Genomic DNA, 25204 nt, shown 5'->3' on the forward strand with positions numbered 1-25204 from the left:
ATTAAGAAAGAGATGCAATGAATGTTTCTGGTTTGTACAAGCGCATAATGGGCACATTTCCCCACAGCCACAGGCCGTTTTCAAGCCAGGTCGACAGACAGAAGTAAGCCAAGTTGGTGCGCTAGCATCTAAGATTAATAGCTGTGATATATGTTAGCTTTGATTCTTATGTCGAAATAACTCGGAACCGACGTCTGAACCTACCATTCGCGAACAGAGAGAAGGAATCAGCGTTATTGAGAGCCAGTCTCGTAGATAGACGTCGAATGGATCGGTATCCATACGCGTGATCTTTGCAGAAAGGTTCATGTACACCTGGCGCGTGAGCAAACTCGTGGAGAACGGTAGTAGCCTGGTCCTGGCCATGGCACCTGTTGGTGAGTGCTGGCAAGTTGTAGAAACTCGGGCAGTTCACGACAAGATTGTGAGATGGGAGAGTGTATGCGAGCACACCGGGCTCGCATCTGTTCCAGTGGTCTTCACAGGCGTAGCGAGTTGCTCCGTTGCGAGTAGAACCAGATTCCCGGGAAATAGCCTTCAAGCGAGCTGCAACGGATCGAACGGCTGTGCGATCGGTGGTGTGGAAGTATTCTTGAACTTTACGCGGGTTGCGATACGCAGCGCTAGCAGCAGTTCCAGCAAGATGCGCGGAGTTGCGAAGGGCCCTCATGAGAGCCTTGCGTTTTGCGCTGTTGCGGCAGACATGCATGTCGCTACGTCGATCAAGGGGCTGGATCGCCCTCGCAACGGTAGCAGCCATCTCTCCATCAATCTTGAGCTGGAGTGCATTGCTCTTGAAGACCATGGCTCCAGTAAGGGTGGTTTGGTTGGCTTCCGCATATGGAATTGCACCCTCAGACAAGATATCGAAGGCACCACCCACAGTCAAGTCAGAGGTTGAGGCAATGTCGAATTCTCTTTCAATGCTTTCACCCGGGCTGATAGGAACGAAGGCACTGATGGGAAGGTCGAAAGTCTGGATACGTCGCATGATTCCATCAAACTTGATCGGGTTGCCTAGAAAGGAGAAGCTATCAGATCTGTGCCTGGAAAGTCATCTCGGGCTATCAGTACCATCCTTAAAGATTCCAACCTTCTCAGTTGGACCATCATCAAAGAAGGTGTTGAACTTGAGCAGATTCAATGGACGATCAGCTTTGTTGGTGATCGTAGCCTTGACACGAGTGTTGCTGAGGCTGTCGAGTTTGATATCAAGACCGGAATTGTCTTCAGGTAAATCTAAGTGAGGGAGAGCACAAGAAAAAGCAGGAGTGGCTAAAGCCGCCAGGGCCGCCACCATCGAACACAACAACATGGCAAATAAAAGAATGGACAAGCCAAATGCAGGCGTTCAGAACGAGTGACGGCACAATTAAAAAGAAAAAAGAAGGAAAGGCTGGAGAGTTGTGTGGTCTGTAGAGAAGAAAGACAGTACAGATTCACAGCGGCAACAGAGCCTTATATGCTTCTTTCCACGGTCTCTATGAGCGTGGTTCTTCCATTGCAAAACAAACTTACTGAACCCCTGATGAGGATCAAGCTTATTGCAGTGGGTTCAGGACATGGGCCAACATCGGACATGACCGCCAAGGATGTTTTTGTTTCCACCGATTACGATGAGGAGTTATTGCCTTTAGCTTTGTAACATAGTGAACAGGAGGAATGATACCAGGAAGCAGCTTGTGCTATAGCTCACGGGATGTGCCTTTGCTTCTAGGGTCCAAGGCGCTCGCAATCCCGAGGAGCGTGGCGGAGGTCTTCTTGGGCACTCAGACGAACCACTTTCACCTTGGTACTTTCGGTATAGACAAAAGCGGTGCAATGGAAATCAACTTCAGCCAAAGCGCTGTGGTTATCCATGGAACTCGGTCAAAGGCCTGACAGCCTCCGAAATTTGCCAGAAATCCATTCAGGTGAAACAATGCCAACGATGGACTGGGTGGCCATACGAAATCGCGAAACAGCCAATGAGCAAAGTTCAAAGCCGACCCCGTTTCTGTAGAGACGTTTCAGTGTGAAGAGAATTCACGCCCTAGCAATCAAATCCACAGGATTGTAACGCAGCGGACTTGACCAAGTTTCAAGTCGCCCCAAACGTTAACCACCAGATGGAGCGTGCCCCCGATGAAACTCCTTGCGCTGAGGGATTCCGAGCTGGACCACTAATGTCCACAGTAGTCACCGATCCTCGAGAAATTCCGGGCTCATGGACAAATGTAGCAGGTAGAAAAGAGTTTCGAAGGTGGATGCGTCGTCGAGGTCTCGAGCGTTGGACGTCCAGAATTGCCGAACGCCACAGCTCATCCTTTGGCTAACTAACCTAGCTTTGCACAGGGGTCAATCCTCTCCACCGGCGCGCCGTGACTGCCAACCGGTTCTCGCCATTCTCGAATCCTGCCAAATCCTAGTCGGAGGGGGTTCTTGGAAGCTTGGTAAAACTACATTAATCGGGGGAATGCGCATGTTCCGGCTTACCACCTGGCACGAGCCCTCTGGGTGGACACCATCACTGGGCAAGGATCCAGAAGCTCTCCCTTCAGCGCATGCTTTCGAGCTGGTTTAGAACGAACAGGGATATTCACGGAAGTTTCCTTCGAGAAGATGTGCCCAGGGGATACCACGCGCTTCTCAGCGGCCATAGCAGTCTTTGTATATGCAGGCATTCCTGGCATATCCGTGTCGCGATGTTAGGTAACGCATAAATCTCCGCGAGCCCATTGCGTCGTGATAAAGTTCCGCCGGGGGGTCAGCAAATTGGAAAATCCTTTCAGGGTGAAAGCCCAGCAGCGACGAGCTCAACGGCTGATCCCCGTCATAGCAACACGGGGATGCTGATGTATGTTCTCACAGTAAGGATTTGAATGTGCTTGTTGAAAATGGGCCTACACACCCTCCTTGTAGGAGGTCTGAATTGATCCTGCGCTAGGGGATTGAAACCCAATGTCCACACAGCGAAGTTCAAAAAGGTGAGAAGTCTTGTAAAAACTCCAAGTTAATCCAAGATGCTTGGAACGAAACAGACGTAACAGGAGAATTGTGGCCTAGCATATGCTATCTACATATGTAAATATGTACTACAGTGATGTTCTTTAGAATCTTTGTGTTTTGCTTCTGAATCGCGTCGTCAGCAATGGATGCAAAATCTGAGCTTCCCTTGCAACCGTATCCTCCAACAAGCATATCAAAGTTGGCCTTAAGTTATTCAAAGGGAAATTCGGAATCGCTAAATCGAGGCTCATATGCCATGAACTGCGACCTTGAAGATCAGACACTGAAATCCTCAGCGCAGGGCACGCGTCAAAATGTTTCCTGTGGTAATTCCCTCTCATCTCCTTTTTTCGCTCCCTGCCAACGTTCCTCATTGCGTTAGGGAGCCGAGAAGTGTATCCGGCACTGATCGTCCACGACCTGTATAACGGCACATCCTCCGTAGGTTCCCTTCTGCATCCGCGAAAGCAGAATTATGATGGCATCCAGCTCTTTGTGGAATAGAGCCGTCTGTCATCCCAATCGTCCAGCCCACTCGGCATCGGCAGTATCAGCACCACGGGATATAAGCGTGCCCCACACACGCCAAACTTGGTAACCAGCTAAACACACCGCAAATGTCTCTTTACATCCCTGGAGTCGCTAGGCGGCATGGAGCAAATTGGGGCGAGCCTGTGGTTGCGCCAATCATTGTGAGTTTGAAGGAACGGCACAATCATTGCTCCACCATAGCAGAAGCCTCACCGATACATACATTTGTGCAGCCTAGGAATAAACACTCAGGGTGTTGAGTCAGTGTGGTCAGACCGCGGATATTTCACAGGCTCGTTAGTGGTATAAATAGTGGGCATATGGATTGATTGGCTCATGTCAGCTCTAGTCAAAGAGCAATATGACCAAAAATCCAAATACCAAGACAATAAAAATCAATCTCAAACCCAGGCCTCGGAAAGGATGGCACCATTTATTATGTGGAAGGGAAAGCTCAATTTGTTGAAACCTTTGGCTATATCCGTGCTTCACGGATTCTTGGAATTCGCTCCAGTCCTATCAGGAAACGGTTTCGGCAAGAGGCAAACTCGGCTTCTACCCGAGACCTCGGGTGGATATGCGAAATAATCACAACACGGGGGCTTATCATAGGCAACCAAGGGAGTCCAAACGACTTTGAACGCTCTCTCGGACAGTCCACGTGAATGGAATATAAAACAACCCAAAGAAACTGTGGTCTTGAAAAGATGTGATGGTACCGGCATCTGTGGTGGCATGGTCTTATAGGCAGGCATATATGCAAGTAATTCAAGTGGGTGCGGACATCAAGAAAGCAGATTCTTGCAAATTGTCGAGTGCTATCCTTCAAATGTCTGTGAATATCATGTTTACATCTTCTGTGCCCACAGAATAATCGCTGGGCAGCTGTTTTCTGGATATCTCCCCACAGTTGCCAAGAAGTTTCTGTCCAGCACTAGGGTGCTCCAAGGAGTGACGTTATGGCATATCTGTCAGTGAATTGCTTATTCCACAGGGATGTCAGACGGGTATCAATTCTACTCCGTACAGTGCGAGGCTATACTCTGGTGAGTGCATGCATCACCAAGATTATTGGGCTGTTCTTTTGAGGTTCGTGGGTTCAGGCAGAAGCTCGTTGAAGATGATTCACCCCTTTTTATTTAGTGCTCACTAGCCAACCACGTGAGAAATGGAGCCCTAACTAGTAAGTAAGGATGGATGGCGTGCAACGTCCTGCATAAGCTCTCATGTTTGCTGAGGGGTTATAAGCATTTTGGAGAACTGATCCCGCTGTGTCTCTGGGGGTATATACAGTTCACCTCTTTCGAATAGTGTTCTATGACACATTGTTTGGATGCTGACTCCTGCCTAGTGAAACCCTGGTGATTCTGTCAGCTTCATAGGATCCACAGACACTCGGCAGACAGAGTCTCATTAGCAGCCTTGCCGGACTGAACTTTTGAGTGATCTGACTGTGACCTATACCTGTGATTGGATATTGCTGCACCCTTGAGGATGGTCTAGTTGCAGTTCTTGACAGCATTGAATATCTCGCCTGTCAGCGGTTCCCGCGAGTTCCGGTGTATACTATCTTGAACTAGGCAGCTAGGGTCAACTGAGCACCGTTACTTGCCAGCGCCATGGAGTCCTCGAGTCATTCGTCACAGGTTGCCGCGCAAGGGCAGGAGACTTCCAAGTCTCCGGCCGATGTTAAATACCCAGAAATGCCTCTACCACAAGTGACGGCAGGGAACTCAGATCGAGATCTACCTGCTAACATTCCGGCTCACTCCAAAGAGGAGACCCTCAATCCATTGATGGCACCGAAGAGAGACAAGCCAAGCCTACCCGCCAAAGAAGAGGAGAGAATGTTTCAAGCCTTAAAGGCTGTATTCGAGGATGCCGGAGAGGATACAGCCAGCTTCGATTTGAGGAATCTAATGGCATCTCTTGAGTTGGTGGATAAAGAATCCGCCTATGGACCTCCAAATGCGCGCATACTAGAGGCCGTCAAGTCCAAGCTGTATCAACTGTGGGAAACTAATTCTGGCTATATGGCTCGTGTTACCGAAGTGTTGGCAAATGGAAGCCGAGATCGTAAGTATCTCGTTTATATCTCGGTAAAGTGGAAGTTGATTTTCTGATTTTATTTGATTAGCGAAATGGCGACTACCTTACGGTACAAGTGGCATCTTGGACTTCTACCTTCGAGTCATCTCAACGCAGGGTGTTGATGACGATATTCTACTCCATGCCTTAAGATTGATTGGGAATTCATGTGCTGATACAGGTAGTTGGCTTGTCCTCCCTTGACGTGATCTATATTGATCGTTGAATAGATGAAAACCGGCAGCAAGTGGTGGACAGGAATTATACTCGGTCAATAATGATGCTGTTTGATAACCCGGCACTTGTCCATGTAGCCATTCCTGTTATTTACAATATTTGCGTTGACTTTGGTAAAGTGACCGGCTTACTTGTCATATTCATCCACTAATTTTGGAGCAGAACCCGCTCAAGCCCAAATAGCGATGGATGGGATATGTAATCCCCTCCTAAAATTGCTTGCGAGTGGGTCAATTCAAGGGAACGCGTTGCTGAGCTATACTTATGAACTTGTTGAAATAGCAAGTGGACAAGGTATGATCTGACATTTGTTGAAGAGTGCAATACTTGAGCTGATTTCCAAGCAGGGCAGTTTCTAGATTCAGTACCGGATGATTCTCTTTTGTTAATTATTACACTGGCTACAGCCTCCGATATATCCCTGCCTCATTTCACATCCATTACGAATTCTCTTGCGGCATATTTACAGACCGATCGATTTCAACGAGTATGCATATTGCAAGGACAAGTTGAGAACGTGCTCTCGATTCTATCGCAGTCGTACGAAATGGAAGATGAAGAAATGTCTTCGGACGACGAACAAGCTCTATCTTCTAGCCGTTTGAAACTTAATCATGCGCTTTCGGACCTCTCTGGATTAGAGATATACCCTACAGCATATCCCCTCGGCTCTGCACTTACTGGGACCCTGATATCTTGGCTTAAAACGTCGAATGACCATTTACAGATCTGTGCCTGCGTTATGCTTGGAAATCTCGCACGGGAGGATGCAATTTGTGAATCGATGGTCCAAAAGCTGCAAGTCCATCTACCGTTAATAGCGATTCTAGAGAGTGATGCCAGGAGCCCAGTGCTTCATTCAGTGTTGGGATTTTTGAAGAATCTTACCATTGCAGGCAACAACAGAGAATACCTTGGTGAGGCTGGTATTATTGAAAGACTATCCAGGCTATGGGCGGTTGAGACAGCTCCTCAAATACAATTTATGGCAGCCAGTCTAACGAGACAAGTCATACTCTCCTCAGTTTCTAATATATCTCGACTGCTTGACCCCCTGTCCTCGGACCCCAATTCACCAGCAAATGTGCGCACGTACCTTTCTCTCATGCTCTCTCTTTTCTCCAAAACTGATTCTTCGCCTACCCGGACCGAAATTGGTCGAACTGTAGCTTCAATTTGTCGTGTTCTACTACGATTTAACCCGGAACCAGAGAGAATAAATACGACAGAGGCTCTTGTCAAACGCCTGTTCGGCCTCCATAAAGATGTCGCCCGGCCAATCGGGGCAATGATAACTCAAACTGACTGGCCAGTTGTTCGTAGCGAGGGCTGGTTTGCTCTCGCGTTGATGGCTTCGAACAAAGAAGGCAGTGAGGCGGTGGGTGATTGCTTGCAGAGCATGAGCGTCACAGATATCCTCTGCGATATGGTGCGAAAGAGAATACCTGAGCCCTCGGAGAGCGAATCTACTCAAGAAAAGACCGACCGAGCTAGACTAGCAAAGGATAGGGATAATGCTTTGATCCTGCTACATGGTTTACTACAGCATCGTGTAAGTTTGGCATGCAATTCATATATCCCGGCGTGCTAACATTCTATGTGTAGCCTCCAACTTTAACATCAGCTCGGAGGGAAATATTTGAACAGCTGATGGCTGAAATCGGCCAGCCTAAGGCCTAATGAGATTCACCTTCCCCCACATGTCGTGATGAAGTATTTATGAAGTTCTCCAGTGACGTTGAGTCTTGCATTTAGTTGCTAGATCCTAGCGTGTTATCAGCCGGCGAAATGACGAATTATGGTTCGGGAATGTCCCAGAGTAATCGTTGCCTCTCCACACCAGCCATGACAAAAAAATTAGTGTCATCAGAAGCTACTCCATAGTAGATGTAAAAGATTTATTTAGATCTATTCTTTGGGGATGATTTCTTCTCAGGTCTAATTTGCAAAACTATATACATGTATTGAACGCTTAGACGGAACTCCACAATGGCGCCTGAAGCCGTGAAGACGACCTCAATGCTATCCCCCGGGGCCGGGGGGGTATATCTTGACAAACTAGAGATCGATGTCGCAGATGAAAACGCGCGTAAACCTATCAGCACACCTCTTGTTGACTCGTCTTCTTCTGTTTCAGTCGCTTCTCCGTCTTCATAAACTCTCTAAAGCCCACTGGAATCCCCTCAAACAGATCCTCCGCCTCCGTTGACAATGGATCGCCAACCCAATTACCCTCACTTCCCCCTCCATCATCGTCCATACTCATACTCGCGCTCTCAACCTCACGGCGCGGCTTATGCCTCACATCTCCTCCCGCCTCAATCATCACTTTTGCACGGTTTTTCGCCTCGCGTACCCGCGCCGCCCATTCTTCAATGTCGTCTCGGTAATCGTCCCAGACACAGTGTACGCATCCGCTCATACAGCAATTATCTGGCTCTGAGGGGCGCGGGGGGATCGGGACGCCGTTGATTGTTTGCCAGGTTGAGTCTGGTGGAGTGGTTGGATTGTAACGCGATGTGTAGCCTGGACCTGCGAGGCGGGTCCCGAAAACTATGCTCATCTTTTCGGCGGGTGTAGGTTCGCGAGTGTCGGAAGATGCCTGGGCGGCGGGGGCTGGTGGTGTGGAAGGGTCATGTCGAGCGGGATTGGCAACACGGGTTGGGTGAGAAAGGATGTCAGAGTAGTAGCCTTTCAGAGGATAGGCCTGTGATACTTGGGATCCTTGACTGAGAGTTTTATGCGCTCTTATTTGAAATTGAAAAGTAGGTTTTGGTGGTGGTTGAGGGTAAACGTTTTGAGCGCGTGAGATAGGCCTATTGTCTGGGCCCTGTATCCGGCGGAGGCAGTGTACGCATAAGGTATTCTTCAAATAGAGTCGTCTTGAAGTGAAGGCCAAGCCCTCCATTCTTACCGGTGACTGACAGCAATCCACGATCGAATTTGCTGCCGAAGTGCCGCCGTGTTCTACGATGACGATGTTCGCTGGAACGATGGTGCAAACATTGCAAACAGCGGGTCGCGTTTGTTGTGCCGTCAAAACAGCCCGCGATCCCAGAGCTGCTCTGGCCAAAGACGGTTTGCAATTGCTACTCTACTCTGCCCGTATATTGAATCACTGTCTTATCTGATAAAAAGCAAGGACTTGAAAAGCGTCTATATGTTCTAACGCGCCTCACGTATGATTCCCCTACCCGCCAAACGGCGCAAATCGAACTCCTCTTCGGCAATCCCCGTCGAATCGACAAATGTCGAGCACGCATCTCTCAATAACAATGGAAAACTGGAGCCTGCAAGCGGCGCATCGTTTCGGTCGGCAACAAAAGCAAGTCTTGCGCGGTCGCAGGCAGAGCTTCTTCCTAGAATATTAGGCCGGTCGGCGGCAGAAAGAACACAACGGTCAGAGAGCCGGGGACGTGAGCTGCATGATGCTCAGGGAACTAAGGAGGACATGTCCCGTAAAGCTCCATGGGCCCTACCGAACCAAATTTCTTCGAAGCGGGAATCTAATTCTAAGCTTCCGGTGCCGAGTTCCCGCAAAGCAGAAGCGGCAGAAACCAATCTAGAGAATGGAACTGTTCGCAGGTCTGCTAGGAGAGCTCTATTTACCTCACAGCGCACGTCTATTACAGCCGAGGTATCAGCGGCTGGTCTACCAGACGAATTTGAGCCTGGAGAACAGGGTTCTGGGAGTTTATTCGGATCGCAAAACGCTGGTGATGGGGAGAGCGAACCGGAGCTACCCCCAACTCCAACGCAGCTGGGTCTGCAGAAACTTTCTGTTCGTTCGAGAAGCTTTATGAGCAGTAGCCCAAGTCTTCTGGTTGACCGGCAAAAGAGACGGACTTCGGGAAGACGCTACGAGCCGAGCCCACTTAAACCGCGCGATGAGCAGGTCGGGGAATTGGAAGATTTGGGTGCAGACCTATCAACAAACGTTTCACAGCTAGAAGAAGAGCTGCCGGCCGCAGTGCGTGAAAAAAAGAGGCTTCGTGACGAGCTTACTGCACAGTTGGAGAAGTTGAAAGAAGACGTCGCGACTCTTGAGGATTGTGGCCGTCGCTTTGAGCAGCCGGATACAAACGAGTCACTGGACAAAGAATATCTAAGCCGTTTACTGTAAGTTTTAGCTGATGTTTCCTGGGTTTCTGCTTGTTCCACCTGACCTGCGCTACAGATCTCTGCTTACGACTGACAATCCTTCCTGTGCTCCGCCTCCAAAGCCAAAACGATTACCACCAATATCCTCCATGCTTTCATATCTTCTTCCATTTTCTGTTCCTCAGCATATCCCCAAGTTGGAACTGCAGCGTCCAGTTACACCACCTCCAGAAAATCCATTTGCGCTCGAGCAGCTTTCTGATCCTTTGCCGTATCTTACACTCTTCGCACCCCTCACTCTATCTACACATACGACAACAACTTCTTCGTCCTGGAAAACATTGGGATCCTCATCACGTCTGATACAAAAGCATGAATTTGTCCTTTCTCCTCCCCGTGGATTCCCTCAGTCTATATACAAGATTCCGATCACCCTTGAAACAGATCCGGAGCTACAAAGAATCCTATCCATCACCATTCCCGATTCCTCAGAAGCATCTGATGTTGCAAACATTCCATCTCAACTACACCGATGGATGCACACCCGACTTTCGAACCAACTCTTAAAACTCGACATATCCGGATTGTCGTGGGGCGTTTGTCGCTACTGGGAAGCATGCATCTCGCGCGCAAAAATATGGACATTGTTGGAGAAGCTCCAGTCCAACGTCACCAAAGGCACTCGCCTCAAAGATACTAGCTCTCGCGAAGATTCCGAGCCCGAGAAGAACCCTCGCGCGCTAGTTCCTCACCTTGATCGATCTTCATCCCTTTTCTCAGGCCCTCGCGGGACTGGCAGTTATCAGATCATGGTGTCCTGTCCCATCGAGATTGATCTCTGGACCAGTGAACCGTTCCTACAACCTGATATTTGCATTTCTACTTCGACTTCCCCACGCTCTAGCGGAGGCGCCGAGACCAAAATTGAAATTGAGGCGCGACGGGTGTTTTGGACTATACTAAAGCATCGTAGTGCCGATGTTGAGATTGATTGTGGCATAATTGTAGGCGCTGTGGAGGCTGTCGTCAGGGTGCTGTATGGGGAAGAGTGATGATGGTCTACTAAAGATATGGGAAGCAGGGCAACATAGAAGAATGAGACGATGAAACCTGCTCTATATAAACGTACTTGTCATTTTGGTTGATAGGATATCCGCCCTGTACTTTGTAAGTATCGTTGGCCTTACGCAGTTGCTATGATATATGCATACTTAGAAAATGTTTGTGTTTGGCTTCTCCCTTGAAGACGGCAAATATCAACGGGACCCCCAACACATACCACTACGTGGGTTTGTTCAATGGAAAACAGCACATGCCGCCCAGAGACGATTTAAGAGGTTGGATGAGATAAATGTCAAAAAAAAAAAAAAAAAAAGAAAAAAAAAGAAAAAAAAAAAAAATTCATACCAAAACTATTGCCAGCTGAATGTTATGGGCTAGACGTCATATCATTTCATTTGTAATTCTAGCTGGGAGATCACAGTGAGCAAGGGAAACTTTGCATAAAAGGACGTCCCAGCCAAAAGTGCTCCGAGATAATTCAGGATGTACGTTTTCGTATTTCTCTCCCATTGCATTTAATTTAAAAAACACCCAGGGAGTAAGTACACCTCAAAGCCATCAAGGACCAACCCCATTGATTCCCATCGGACGACCATATTATCATAGCAACGTAAAAGAGAAAAGGGCGAGGAGGGGTAAGAACATTCGGGGATTGCGAGACAAAAGGAACCACGAAGAAAACTACAGCAGGCTTTTCTTTAAATTTATAGTTTTATTTCTTAGCCGCTGCGGCCTCCTCAGCCTTTGCCTTTGCCCTCTTCTCTCTAACACCAGCATAGCGGGCCTCGCTGCGAGCATCTCTCAGTCTGCGGTAAGCAGCCTTCTCTCCCTCTGGCATATCGGCCTTGGAGATTTCAGTGACAGCCTGGGCGCGGGTGATGTTGGTGACTGGAAGCAAGGAGCCGACGTTCTTGACGAGGTTCTTGCCCTCGAGGGCAGCCTTGACATCTTCGGGGGAGGAGTCGAGTTTCTTGAACTGACCGCTCTTGCGGGGGAAGAGGATCAAGCGGGCCTTGTATTCCTTCAAGCGGGCGACGTTGGCGGAAAGGGATTCTGAGCAGGCATTGACACGGCGGTGGTCGACGGCAATACCGATGGTTGGGGCGAGTTTGCGGGGGATACCGGCTTCCTGTAAATCACGGTAACATGGACCAGTAAGCGAAATGCTAATACTATAAACGGTCTTCGCGCAGCAGGTAACAAGTGCCTCGGACGCGTCGAAGCCCTTGTGGAGACAATAGGAGTACCTTCAACTCTTGAATCGTGAAACCACGTCCAACTCTGACCCGGCTGTTGTATTTAATGGTTGGGCATCTGACAACTGGGCGAAGCTTGTCGACAGGACGGGGAGCAACGGCGGCAGCCTTAGCAAGACGAGCTTCCCGACGGCGGTGTTTCCGGCCAGGCTATAAAACGCGAGCAAAAATCAGCCACATCCACCTTCCAGGTAAAATATACACCGCAATGATTCCTTTCCATTGTCTCCGCGTTTCCTTTCCCTCGAAGAAAAAAAGGAAGGGAAAAAAGCATGAGCAAATTTCGTACCTGATCGAAGTGCACTCGGACACGACGCTGCCAGTCCTTGTGGAAGTCTAAAACGCACGAAACCAGTCAGAACAAAAAAAACTCGCCCAGAGTGATTCGCACATCGTCTTGCACAGCGATCGACCGAGAGGAATACTCACGATTCCTAGGGATTTGCTGGTTGTGCTTGATCGCCTATAAGATCCAAGAAAGTCGCATGTTAGCGTCCATCCAAAGCGGCGCAACGCGAAACAGAGGACTTTAATTCCCCGTAAAGCGTAGCGGCGGGGGAGAGCAGCATCAAGCATACCATTGTGACGGCCGGTGATCAAGTTGTCGAAACCCGGAATGGTGTTGCTGGTCGTTCGTCGACGTCGTTCGAGGATTGCTTGGGTTTATTTGGGGTGGGAACTTTTTTGGTGTGGTCTGCCTCTCGGAGCCGCCAGCCTCGCTTAGCCCACGCTAGCCCTATGTCTTACCTAATTGGTTACCACAACATCTCTGACGACGGCGAAAATTTTCAAAAATTCACCAAACGCACTGCTGGACAACGGAGGAGGAGCTGGCCATTGTGGGTTCATATTCTCGTCTGATTAGGATCCTACACTACTTCTACCTAAGCCAGACCACGCGTTACAAGCAAAAAAAAAAAAGCCAGCAATACCTTGGCCGCCGAAACACCAGAAATCAATAACAAAGTCTATCAACAAATGCAGGAATAATCGTACATCATCAGAAAGACCCAAAGTGATGCACCAGGGGTGAAAGAGGTACAGCTCGCATAAGTGATTTTTTCAAATACCGATAAAGCAAGGAAATTCATCAACATATCGTAAAGCTAGGAAACTCAGGAGCATCGTGAAAAGGGTTCATAGTGAGTGTTGAAAGGGTAGCAAAGTCGTATCAAATCATCACAGTAAGGGGGGAAAAAAAAAAGAAAAACAAAAAAAATGGAAATGTTACCCCTTCAGGATTCCACATCAAGGCAGACAGACTCTGCACCACAAAATTTCTTGGGAGACATCATCTTCTCTTCAGTGCTACGCTTGCGCTTCAGATTGCCGCTGGGGCGTTCAACGCCCGGTTTCTTGACTTGGCCGAAGAGTTTAGCCTGAAGAAGGGTGTTCGATTTGCCAATGTTGACCGGGATTGATGGTTCTTCTTGACTGCTACGGGGAAAACGACGTAGCATACTAGTAGCGAGAGAACTTGCTTGGGAAGCGGGCACATCTTCATCGGTCACTGCTTCTTCAATGTCGGAGGCCGAGATTGTGCTGTCACGATCGTGGCGGTCGCGTTCGTCGTCTTCGTCAATGGCAGAGTGGCTCAAAGGCGGGGCTGTGGATCGTTTATTGATCGGAGTAAAGAAATGGATTCGATCGTTGCCCACAGAATTACGCTGGGGAGTCGTGGGTAAGGACGAGAGCGAATGCGTTCCACGAGCATGACCGTGGTTCTTCTGAGAGTTTTTCTTTGATACGGGAGACTTAATACTGGCAGATTCTCCGTTGAGGACCTGGTCAGCAGCAAGGAGAGCCGCGAATGGATGATGACTGCCGACTCTGCTGATATGAGAACGAGCACCATCCGGGATCGGCTTGCGGTGTGGAGTGTTAAATTCGGTACGAGGGCTTGAAGAAATGGACCCTTGGTCCATTAGCTGGGTAAAGTGCACTCGGTTCTCCCGGATGCGCTGTTTGAGAAGGCCGTTTTCCTCCTCCAGGAGTCCATATTTGCCGGCATGCTCCTCGATGAGTTTTTTAGCGCGGCGTAGTCTTCGATCTAATGTCATATTTGCGTGTTCTAGTTCCTTGATTCGATGCACGGCAGCCTCTAGGTCGGCGTTGAGCTGGGGATGAGGAGAGGTCTGTCGCATGAGGTTCTGCCGGGAACGATAATCGGCGCTCTGCAAGATTTCAATCTCTCTCTTAGCAAGCTGCTGTTCGACCTCAGCTCGCTTGATCGCCTCGCTACTTGTCAGAGAGAGAAGGCTATGTTGAAGTTTAAAGTGTGCAGCCGACATGCGTGACTCTTGGGCCACAGCCAAGAGCCCCTTTGCCATCTTTCGAAGTGATTCGGTATCTGCGTCCTCGATGTCTGTTGAGGTTGGTAAGCTCTTTGATGCGCCATAGGCAACGCAGAGAGTCTGATTCACGGTTGCGGGCGGCGACACGAGGAAAAGGTTATGTTCAGAAAAGGCGCGGACAGGCGTGGATTCATGTGGAGCATTTCGTGAAGGGGGAGGAGTCATCTCGGACGACGAGGCAGGTGGCTGTGGAGATGCAAACTTGGTTCTCTCCGAGGGATTTATTGAGAGTGGTAGATCATCGGGGGATGCGGACAGGCTGCTTCGGGCTGGGATCGGAGAGCTGGGCACCGCGATTTCGGCGGCAGGCTCGAGGCACGCCTTTTTTAGAAGGGGTTGATCAGTCATGATCACGGAGGATACGCTGAGAAGAGCGTTCGATCAAGATCGGAAGTCGACACAAGGATGGAGTTCACTCGGCGCTTGCTTTGGTGTCAAGACAGAGACAAATGCGATAACGCCAAGGCCAATTGCAACGCCAAAGACACGAACTGAGGGATCCAGATCAAAGAGTCTGATTGATGAGTGAATGTACCGCCAAATGCACAAAGAATGCGTGAGTGAGACAAGCGAGGCAGGGCGACAATACGATTGTGGGAAGACAAAAACAAGGACAGGGTGGTGCCGAAGTATAAACAGTGCTCAGGCAGACTCGAGGCGACGACGGTGGGAAAGGGCAGGTCGAGCTTGGGGGGTGGATGATTGATGCGAGAGAGAGGGATATGAGCGATAGGCGATGAATTCAAGTCCAGAGTAGACGCCGGGGATGCAGGGACGAGGATGGATGGGGGATGATGGAACGGAGACAGGACTGGCTGGACGGATACTTTGGGGTTGCGATGGGTGGTTGTCCAGGTGGCCGCCAGCGAGAGGAGGCTGGGCAACGGCGCTAGCGCGACCCACCGCAGCGCCAGCGCCCAGCCATCTGTCACGTGAATAAAGCGCTGAGTCACGCGGGGTTCGGCGGCGGGAGCTAGGCCTATCACGGCTAGCGCAAGATCTGCATTTCCGTCGCCTAAAGAGGAATAGTGCTCCATATTAGTCAGCTGCCGGACCGGCGAATCGGGTTTGCGGTGCACGCCACAAAGGGGCGCATCTAGCTTAGCGAAGCTTTGCCCCTGGAGGCTCGCTGACTGCAGCTCTCGCTCGGCGGCAGAGGAACACGCAGGGTCCAGCAGGCAGGGGAGAGAGAGAGCTGTGCTTTCGGATTTGCATTGTTATACTACTATGCCACATTACATTAGCTTGATGCCAATGTCTCAATTGAGCATTTAAATTTCTTTCTTTCCCCCGTCTGCGAAAATCGCTCTCTTCCACCGGTTCAGAGTCTCCAGCGCAACCATGGACCAAGAGCCGGTCAAGCGGCCACCTCCCAGCGCCATCCCACGCCTATCCAGACTTCCGTTGCCAACAGCCGCCGCGCCTAAGCTAGTACGGCCATCTCCATCTAGAGAGCGACTCCAGGCAGACCAAGGGCTTAATGTTTCGAGACTCCGCAGACCGTCTGAAGATGTGTTCAAAAAGCCACATCTTCCCCCTCCCTCGTCCCGCAAAGTATCCGACAACTTCTATGCCCAACGGAGATCCTCCCAGTATGGCCATTCGATCAGAACTGCTGCGTCAGCGGAAAGCCTTGCATCCAAAAGAGATTCCGAGCTCTGCCTTACCGAGACAGGGCCTTCCCTGGAGGAGCGAACGATCGAGACTCTGTCGCAGATCCCATCTTCGCCCTCTCCCAGCAGGAGGCAGTCCGGATTCTTTAGACCGTCTAGTCCGATGCGCTCAGCATCCCGGCCCACCTCCGAGATCAGCCGGCACCCTGTCGCGCAAATTACATCTCCCACAAAGCAGTTCAGGCCTCGAGCATCCCTGTCCACGGAGCCTTCTCGCCCAAAGCCTCGTGCGGCATCGAGTGCCCCTTCTTCGAGAAAGGCTAGTGAGAACAGCCGTAAAGAAGACCCCTCGGTGCCTTTGCCAAAGCAGGATGTCGTTTCTCCACGTATGCCTCCCAACGGTGAGAAGAGAAACGCGGTTCTTCGAAGCTCTAAATCACGCCAATCTCTAGCCCAGACTTATTCCGAGACGAATGGATCTGCTCCAGCAAAAGACACCCCAAAGTCAAAACAACCCAAGCCCCGCAAGCCGTCCTCTACCCTCTCGTCCAACATCACTTCTCCGACATCTAGCGTCTCCAAAACATCGCAAAGGACCTCCGTCACATCTGAGAGCAATTGCTCCGAGCCTCCCAGCAAGGTTCGAGAAGCTAAAAAAGCATCCAAGTCCTCAAGTGCTTTGAGGGAAAGCATTGCAAAGGCAAAAGCGGCTCGCAAGGCTGCAAGGCAGAGTAATGCAAACGATGCTTTTGCTGACCCGTTTAACAGCATCTCGATGAAAGATCCTTTCAATCAGCTGCAGAACGAAGCATCCGACAAGGCACTCCTCAAGAGCAGAACGAGAGCTGCACGTAAATCCGGCCACCTGAACATTGCTGCTTTAGGCTTAAAGGAGATCCCTCATGAGGTCATGACAATGTATGATTATGACCCTGAAAGTACCGATGATTGGTATGAGGCCGTGGATCTGGTCAAGTTTATAGCTGCCGATAACGAATTTGAGTCTCTCTCCGAAGATGCTTTTCCTGACGTTGATGTGACTTCTTTGCAGATGGACGAAGGCTGCAAAGGAAATCAGTTTGGAGGGCTGGAGGCATTGGATCTTCACGGGAACCTTCTTGCCAGCCTCCCAATAGGCTTAAGAAGACTGCAGCGGCTTCGCTCTCTTAATTTGGCAAAGAACCGGTTGAACATGGATGCTATTGAAGTGATCACTCAGATTGGAAATCTGACCGAGTTACGGCTAGGGAACAATGACCTTGACGGCATGTTTACACCTCAACTTGGGTCACTTCAGAAGCTAGAAGTATTAGATCTTCGGGGTAATGCATTGACCGGACTTCCTGACAATTTGTCTGATTTGACGGGTCTGCGAGTTCTAAACGTTGCGGAGAATCAGTTGACATCCCTGCCTTTCAGCGCTTTGTCCAAGCTTCCTCTGGTTGAGATCAATGCCCAGAAAAACCGCCTGCAAGGGTGTCTCATTCCTGCGTCTATTCGTCGAATTGAGGGACTTCAGATACTAAACGTGTCCGGTAATTCGCTGGAAGGCCTTTCTGCGGGAGATGTTTTAGAGCTTCCAAACCTACAGCAGTTGTTCGCGGACGCAAATCGTATCAAAGCACTGCCCAACGTCTCCTCGTGGATGTCTCTTCTTTCCCTGATCATTGAGGACAATGACTTGTGTGAAATCCCGGAGGGGCTTTCTGAACTGACTAATCTAAAGCATGCTGACTTCAAAGGAAATAGCATCACTACCCTTAATGACAGAATTGGGTTAATGGAAAATCTGATGACATTCCACATTGGAAACAACCCTCTTCGGGAGCGGAAATTCCTCTCTATGGATACGGAGAACCTCAAGCGAGAACTTTGCACCAGATGCGCCCCTGAAGTACAGGAGGGTGAAGACGGGGAAGAGTCGGATCACACTGAATTCACTTTGGCACCAGAAAGGCCAGAAACATCGCATGGATGGCGAGTGAAATCTGGCGGAGTTCTGGATCGCTCCTCTACGGACCTCTCCCGTTTGGAGGTCGAAGACTTGGAACCTCTCGTCTCCAGCTCCGACATTCGTTGTCTCTATCTTAAGCATAATCGATTCGACAGACTGCCTCTTTCAGCAATATCCTTTCTTTCTCATTCGCTGACTGACCTCGATCTTTCACATAATCCGATGAATGGCGAGGACTTATTCACGAGCCCCATTGCTCTGCCGCATCTCCAGAATCTTACCCTAGCCGCTACCGGACTGACTTCCTTTGAGCCTCTTCAATCCTTCCTCTCTGCGCCTTCTCTTATGTTCTTAGACGTTTCCAATAATCGATTGCGCGGTGCTCTTCCAACTTTGCGCTCTACATATCCAAAGCTAATCACATTCTTGGCATCTGAGAACCAAATAAACTCCCTATCCTTCGAAGCCGTTGAGGGGCTCCAGGCTCTCGATGTCAGCAATAACAATATAGACTTCTTACCTCCTCGACTTGGACTCCTTGGTGTTGAAGAGTCCGGTGGCTTGAGGAGACTGGACGTTTCCGGGAACAGTTTCCGCGTTCCCAAATGGCAGATTGTGGCCAAAGGGACTGAAGCGGTTTTAGATTGGCTGAAGAACCGCCTTACGCCAGAGGAATTGAGGGAATGGCAAGGTGATACTGCCAATATGTGATTTTTGATATGGTCCAATATCCCACTCTTGCGGATCTATTATTATTATTCTTCTTTTCGTCCCCTAATACTGTCTTATCTACCGAAGATTCTGTATCTTATGTATTATTTAGATCTTTTTTCTATCTAGTTACTATCCGGGAATATTGAATTAATATATGTGCTGCGCCCCAGTATGACGTGTGTCGGATGAGCTGTCCTTGATGGAATCCCTCCTACAACGCCTACTTCGAATATGGGAGCCCTTGCCGTGGCTATTAAAGATGACAAGAGATTAAAGGATGGGTATAAAAAGAAGCCCAAGGGCAAAACCCAACACCATAAATGGCGAAGCACAGGGCAATATTATGATGCATTCAGAATAGATCAGGTTTAAAGTCTATTTCTGTGTGCCAGAGTGATGTTCCAAAATTCACTTGCCTTCATTCATTGCAAAGGGGACATTTTTAACCATTCTTGCGAAAGATCCAACAAAGTGCATGCGTGTAACAATGCTCACCTCACTATTATAGCAACGCCACATTGATAACGACCTAATTGGGGTATGTACTCCATATACTGCTCGGCTCTGTAATACTTCCTTGGTTTCCCAAGCTGCTTATGCACAGTGATATTTCAGAAGTTTTCAGTGTCCTTTATGTGTTTATGTCCCAGGAGAAATGGGTCACTCAGGTCAAAGTTGATCATATCATATCAAAATTCGTTCCTACGTAGTATGTTTTTGAAACTCGTAGCCAATTCCACATTCTTAACCCAGTGTTCGTTTCGGATGCATAACTGTTGCCAACTGGCAAATCTGTGCTCCTCTTCGTAGCAGAGAACCAACCATTGACGCGCGAGTTATTTATCCTTCTGGTTGCAGTCTGTCGTTTCCGAGACCTTCGACCACTTTAATCCAGACAGTTGCCCACTTTGAAAATTTGTCTTCTCTTCGACTTAGGTCTCCCTGTTCTAGCGTTGCACCAAGGACCCATGGCTCGCATAGCAAATCCACAGCTTCGGACGCTCGATCCCGTAACCTAAGACTATATGCATCAGAGAATTCGAGGTTGTGTTCGTACAGCGACCCAGCCGCTTCATCCACGAGATTGGGCAGATCCTGCAGGCAAGAAGCAACCGAATCAAGCTTTGGAGAAAATTTCGGTAAGATAGCCTTTTCATCCAAATTCTTCAAACGGTACGATATGATCGCGGTGTATAGCTGTGAAACAAGCGTGAGCAGACGAAGAAGACATTTCTTTTCGTCTTCAAGTTTAGCGCGCTGGTTTTCGTCGTTTTCGTCTTTATCTTCATCCTCCATATGCTCCTCCTCCTCATCACCACTCTTGGCGACTTTGCCTTTCCCGAGCACGCCACCGTTAGCCTCACCATGTGCTTCATCTCCAAAATCCTCTACCCAAAAACCATCGTCGCCATCCAAATCCTCCTCCGGGTCCCATTCCTTCAATTCACGTATCCCATCCTTGACTAATTCCAAATATTCCTTTGCTTTCCGGACCACCAGGCCAACCACACCTTCCGACGCAAAGTTGATGATATGATCGCATACCTCCCAAACCCTTGCCGTTGCAGCGGTAATCCCATTTTTGTCCGTCCCACTCAAGGTAAACTCTTTGTGCTTGTCATGAGAAACCGCAATGGCCCGGATACCCTGTATCAAGGTAGTTAATTCGCGCAACGCGTCTTTAACGAGCGCCTTGGCCTCAGTGGAGAAGGTCTGTGTGTACTTCTCGGGAACAGAGAGCAATGCTGCAGTGGTAAGGGAGGGAAGGACAGCGTCGTTTACGTCTGTGAGCACGGTGACTATTGCGGACGGGGTGAATGGTGCATTAATGGCGAGTAGCGACAGCTTCGTTGTCTGCGCTTTGAGGGTATGAGAGGCAGCGGAGAGGAGGGGTAGCGGGGAAGTCTGGGGGTCGGAGCAGCTTGCATTGCAAGCTGCGGATTCAGAGGCATTTGGAGAGGAAAGATTTAAACTAAACTGCTCTGATAGAGCCAGTGTGGTATCCAATGCCTTTAGGAGACTCGGAGGCATTTTTATCTGCGGCACGCCGTTGGTTTGTTGATGTGCTTTTGGCTTGTCGGCGCGTTTGGATTTGAATTTATTAAGGTTCGGAAGATGCGTCACGTGATGTTGCCTTCAGACCTACTGGAAGTTCATCAATGATGCACTGCGTATGATACACCTACACCCCCACCACTGCGAAAAGACCCGCTGGTCGGTTACCCTCAAAATAGTGCGAAAGATGATGTTCTTAGTCGACTTCTTACCAGGTACAGGTGAATTCCGTTGAGATGTGGATCTGGGGTTCTGCGGATTGAGGATGAATACGTTGAACCGTAACACCTTGGACAGTTAAACAAGCATTGTGCACCCGCCCTCGGAGAGGCATTCAAGCCTCATGGGCCTATCACTGGAACCGGTAAACGCTTCTTGCCAATGTTCCGCGAGGACCGGAATCCAGAACGCTGATAGCCCGTTTGCGTTCTTTCATCAAACCATCCCGCACAAAGATCTTCGAGCACGAATACAATCTTAGACCACCGGATCTGACTTCCGAACGGTGTCTTCGGAGAAGGTGTCTAAATGCATGTTCCAGGAATGAGCGTAAGCAACAAAGCACTTCTTTCATGCAGACCAATCCCAAGGTTCCCTTTTCGGTTCTAGGGAATCATAACCCTATTTCAGGGAGGAATAGTTAGACCAGCCACCAGGAGCTCTAAACCGGGTTCCTTCTGTCATGATCTACACAGTGCGCAGTGGTTAGCTACTTAATTGAAAATAGCTTTGTTTCGCTGGATAAATAGCATCTTCTCGAGCCGATTTAGCAATGGATGAGGTTTACTAAACCGCTGGATTGGGACCCCTTACTTACAACGCATATACATATATATAACATAGGCAGATATCTATCAGTAGCATTTGTACTTCGGGGTCTCGCTACATCTGACAAAAGGCCGGCCAAATGCATCGTGACTTCCAGCAGGATTGGAAGAGAGTATGAGAAGATACGACATGCCACAAGTTTCCCCAGATCCAGGTCGAATGTGGGTGGAGAAATATCTCTCCGTGGCCGACAGCATTTCGCTGCAAACAGAGCAAACTCCCATCCTGAGCTCCTTCAAGCTTCTGTGGCGATGCATGTATCTGTCAAATCCAGCTCGTCCCATTGTCATCGCTCATAGGAAATGGGACCTACAAAGGGCTCTCGTGCCGCAAAATCCGCTGCAGCAGCTGCGCAATCTCTACCCACCAAGACCTTCATCATCGACAATGGCGCATATACTATGAAAGCGGGCTACGCGCCCTCCAACGTTGAAGACTCCCCATCCGATCCCCTGGCGCCCTGTCTGATGATCCCAAATGCGTTGGTCAAGACCCGTGATAAGCGCGTTTACACCGGTCCTCAACTAAATACTCACGTCACAGACTGGAACGAGGCCGCTTTCCGCCGCCCAGTGGAAAAAGGATATATAGTGAATTGGGAGGCTCAGAGGGAGATATGGGATCATAGTTTTTTCGACGAGAAGATTCCGCGGAGGCCGGAAGTGAGATGCACGGACCCTGGGGATACGACGTTGATATTAACGGAGGCGCCGAATGCGATGGCCGCGCTGCAGAAGAATGCGGATGAGATGGTCATGGAGGAATGGGGATTCGGAGGTTATTTAAGATGTATTGGTGGGTGACTTGTCTCCTGGGAATTGTCATGCACGATTTATGTTGAAACGACAGTTATGTTTAGGCCCGACGTTGAATGCATGGAACGACGTCCATTCTCTGTTCGGTGACCCAGTTGTTCAAAATGCCAACTCCCATCCTTCCCCAGTCGAATGTCTACTGGTTATCGACTCCGGCTATTCCCATACAACCATTACACCCGTATATCGAGGGCGACCTTTGCACCGCGCCATACGCAGATTGGAAATTGGCGGGAAGTTTCTTACCAATTACCTAAAAGAACTTATAACTATCCGCCAATACGAGGTGCTGGACGAAACCTATGTTATAAACGAGGTTAAGGAAGCAGTGTGCTACGTTAGCCATGACTTTGCAGGCGATATCGAAAAGACAAAACGAGGTAACAAGAAAGGAGCTGCTGATGGCGTGGTTGATGGAATAGTGGTAGACTACGTCCTCCCAGATCCAAACATCGGCAAGAAGGGGTTCATGCGGCCACATGATCCTCTCCTCGCGGCGAAGAAACGAAAAGAACTTCTATCAGGGCCCCGACCTTCTGCTACTGAAGATCTTCTTGTTCTTGGGAATGAACGTTTCGTTGTCCCTGAACTTTTATTCCACCCTGATGACATCGGCATGAAGCAACCGGGAATCCCGGAAATTGTTATGCAAAGCCTATCAACGCTACCTACAGCTCTCCACCCAGCTTTTCTCGCAAACGTTTTCGTGGTCGGTGGGAACGCTCTAATACCCGGGATGGTTGAAAGACTGTGAGTAAACGTCTACTGGTGCTTTCAGAACTGAGCTCACGCCGCACTCCCAGAGAGTCCGATTTACGACAGTTGGCTTCGGCCGAGTGTATTGTCCGCGTCAGAAAACCAGTAGAGTAGGTGTTCCTCCTTGCTAGATAAGCAAAGCCGTCCACATTTCATCGGACTAACACAAGATTACACAGTCCCCTCCGGTCGGCATGGCGAGGAGCTACTCAACTTGCCAGCAACCGAGACGTGCTGAAAGAAGTTGCGATTACGCGACAGCAATACCAGGAATACGGTTCTGGCTGGACTGGGAGGAAATTTTCCGGTGCAGCCTAACTCAAACTTTTGCTTCTCTTTCTTTCCCCCTCTTCCTCCTTTCCTCTTCTTCTTCGCCCCCTTTTTTTTTTTTTTTGTTTTTTTTTTTTGGTGCTTTAAAACAATCTCAAGCAACATTTGGGTTGGTTCAGGTTAAGGAAAAGTGTCTACCCCATTTAAAGGAGTTTCTGCTTGTTCGGCAGTTGTTGCGGCGTTTTGCATGTATTGTCATGATACCCTTTTACTGGAAGAATTGGACTTGAGGGCGAATGCTTGCATTTGACAACAAAAGAAGCATTTGACCCCTACAACTGAGATTGCTGAGATGGAGAAGCTATGTTCCATCCTGTCTAGCGCCACAGGAGTATGTACTACGGGAGTATGTGCTTTGGGAATGAACTCCAACCTCGACTGCAGGCGGGTGTATGCCGCGGGACCCAAAAGAGGCTCCGACACCTTGTGCATTTGTCCCATCGCTGATTCCATATTTTGGCATGGTACACTCGCTAATGCGCAACTTGATCAAAGTTTATGTGTGAATCAATATTTTAAGCCACTGCTCATGTTCAATCCTCTGGTGTTCGTCAGCTGATATCACATACAAGGAGAAGCCTACATAAATACCTCTGAGCACCTCCTATTTGAAACCCCAAGTGCTGATCCATTTTAGAGGTATTTATTTACTCGAGAGTTTTGATTTCTATCCTCGTTCAATGTATCAATACCAGGCCAAAGAAAAGTATTTTTAAATGGGGCACCGCATGTCAGTACCCTGACCATGATTCCCTGATCAAGTCTCAAGCAGTGCGCGTCCTCTTCCATACTAAATATCCGCGTCGCACTTTCACTCATATGTAGCTGATTTCCGTCGAAAGGTGCGCCCTATTCTTACAGAGTCTAGCATCAGCCCCCTTCTTCAGTAACTCCTTTATAACCGCTTTGTGTTTATTTTTTACCGCCCACCATAGGGCGTGTCCATTCCCCGCGTTGATAGTTGCCCGACAGCCACGTCGCAGCAACAGATCCACCATCGCAGTATCGCCATTCTTCGCTGCCAACTCAAAAATCGAACATCCTTCGAGCCAAGGATCAGCAAAGCCCAGCGTGAGCGAAAGTTCCAGAAATGGGAGAAAGCAATGTTGGTTTCTCAAAGCTGGGCGGAGCCCAGTGATAACGGTGTCGAATGGTAAGGAGAAACACGACTTCATGACCCCAGACAAATTCCCGGAGTTACAAGCTGCAATTTATCACCGAGGTCGATCCTCAGTCAGGAGGGAAGATAATCTTTTGGGACTCGAAATTACGGACTGTAGGATTTGATGCGAGGCTTGACACGCTGGGAGAGTACATATATGCATCATATCTTGCCGGTGCTAGGAGACAGATGTGCAGGTGTCGATGTCAACAGGTAGAATGGCAGTCATCACGCGTATAGTTATGTATCTCAAGGATAATAAAGGCCTAAAGTCGAATTGAATTGTCTCATCGACACTGGAGGACAGGTTTCCGGGGACGTATTCAAACCTGTTATCCGCAACCAAAAGTCGAAGAGACC

General features: G+C 49.1%; 9 protein-coding genes across 9 annotated transcripts; 5 read left to right on the forward strand and 4 right to left on the reverse strand.

The window, feature by feature from the left end:
- Window positions 1-166: 166 nt before the first annotated feature.
- MEP7 (Neutral protease 2 mep7) lies at window positions 167-1300 on the reverse strand (the record flags this gene model as incomplete). Its single annotated transcript, XM_003070451.2, has 2 exons — window positions 167-1017; window positions 1075-1300. 2 exons carry the CDS (start codon window positions 1298-1300, stop codon window positions 167-169), a joined length of 1077 nt encoding a protein of 358 aa, XP_003070497.2.
- A 279-nt stretch (window positions 1301-1579) lies between these two features.
- On the forward strand, window positions 1580-2563 carry D8B26_004687 (uncharacterized protein; the record flags this gene model as incomplete). Its single annotated transcript, XM_066124563.1, has 4 exons — window positions 1580-1641; window positions 1718-1998; window positions 2065-2242; window positions 2335-2563. The coding sequence occupies 4 exons, from the start codon at window positions 1580-1582 to the stop codon at window positions 2561-2563; spliced, it is 750 nt and encodes a 249-aa protein (XP_065980644.1).
- A 2184-nt stretch (window positions 2564-4747) lies between these two features.
- Window positions 4748-7524, forward strand: D8B26_004688 (uncharacterized protein; the record flags this gene model as incomplete). The annotated part of the gene is made up of 6 exons (XM_066124564.1): window positions 4748-5595; window positions 5657-5788; window positions 5838-5957; window positions 6007-6138; window positions 6192-7396; window positions 7450-7524. Exons 1-6 carry the CDS (start codon window positions 5139-5141, stop codon window positions 7522-7524), a joined length of 2121 nt encoding a protein of 706 aa, XP_065980645.1. The 5' UTR covers window positions 4748-5138.
- Window positions 7525-7796: 272 nt separating this feature from the next.
- D8B26_004689 (uncharacterized protein) lies at window positions 7797-8752 on the reverse strand (the record flags this gene model as incomplete). Its single annotated transcript, XM_003070453.2, has 1 exon — window positions 7797-8752. One exon carries the CDS (start codon window positions 8750-8752, stop codon window positions 7943-7945), a length of 810 nt encoding a protein of 269 aa, XP_003070499.1. The 3' UTR covers window positions 7797-7942.
- Window positions 8753-9025: 273 nt separating this feature from the next.
- Window positions 9026-10997, forward strand: D8B26_004690 (uncharacterized protein; the record flags this gene model as incomplete). Its single annotated transcript, XM_003070454.2, has 2 exons — window positions 9026-9963; window positions 10022-10997. The coding sequence occupies 2 exons, from the start codon at window positions 9026-9028 to the stop codon at window positions 10995-10997; spliced, it is 1914 nt and encodes a 637-aa protein (XP_003070500.2).
- A 722-nt stretch (window positions 10998-11719) lies between these two features.
- Window positions 11720-14965, reverse strand: D8B26_004691 (uncharacterized protein; the record flags this gene model as incomplete). Its single annotated transcript, XM_066124565.1, has 5 exons — window positions 11720-12136; window positions 12255-12413; window positions 12553-12599; window positions 12693-12726; window positions 13523-14965. The coding sequence occupies 5 exons, from the start codon at window positions 14963-14965 to the stop codon at window positions 11720-11722; spliced, it is 2100 nt and encodes a 699-aa protein (XP_065980646.1).
- Window positions 14966-15763: 798 nt separating this feature from the next.
- Window positions 15764-19037, forward strand: D8B26_004692 (uncharacterized protein). The gene has a single exon (XM_003070457.2). The coding sequence runs from the start codon at window positions 15959-15961 to the stop codon at window positions 18893-18895; it is 2937 nt and encodes a 978-aa protein (XP_003070503.2). The 5' UTR covers window positions 15764-15958; the 3' UTR covers window positions 18896-19037.
- A 506-nt stretch (window positions 19038-19543) lies between these two features.
- D8B26_004693 (uncharacterized protein) lies at window positions 19544-20944 on the reverse strand. Its single transcript, XM_003070458.2, has one exon. The coding sequence runs from the start codon at window positions 20927-20929 to the stop codon at window positions 19739-19741; it is 1191 nt and encodes a 396-aa protein (XP_003070504.2). The 5' UTR covers window positions 20930-20944; the 3' UTR covers window positions 19544-19738.
- A 1139-nt stretch (window positions 20945-22083) lies between these two features.
- On the forward strand, window positions 22084-23930 carry ARP6 (Actin- protein 6; the record flags this gene model as incomplete). The annotated part of the gene is made up of 4 exons (XM_003070459.2): window positions 22084-22576; window positions 22641-23346; window positions 23400-23462; window positions 23532-23930. 4 exons carry the CDS (start codon window positions 22084-22086, stop codon window positions 23668-23670), a joined length of 1401 nt encoding a protein of 466 aa, XP_003070505.1. The 3' UTR covers window positions 23671-23930.
- Between the last annotated feature and the right edge of the window lie 1274 nt (window positions 23931-25204).

Source organism: Coccidioides posadasii, chromosome 2 (assembly GCF_018416015.2).
Source record: "Coccidioides posadasii str. Silveira chromosome 2, complete sequence".
NCBI classification, from domain to species: Eukaryota; Fungi; Ascomycota; class Eurotiomycetes; order Onygenales; family Onygenaceae; genus Coccidioides; species Coccidioides posadasii.

Bases quoted from the DNA above. Each gene is read 5' to 3' on its own strand.
- D8B26_004692 (XM_003070457.2), top strand. From the start codon at position 15,959: ATGGACCAAGAGCCGGTCAAGCGGCCACCTCCCAGCGCCATCCCACGC.
- D8B26_004693 (XM_003070458.2), bottom strand. From the start codon at position 20,929: ATGCCTCCGAGTCTCCTAAAGGCATTGGATACCACACTGGCTCTATCA.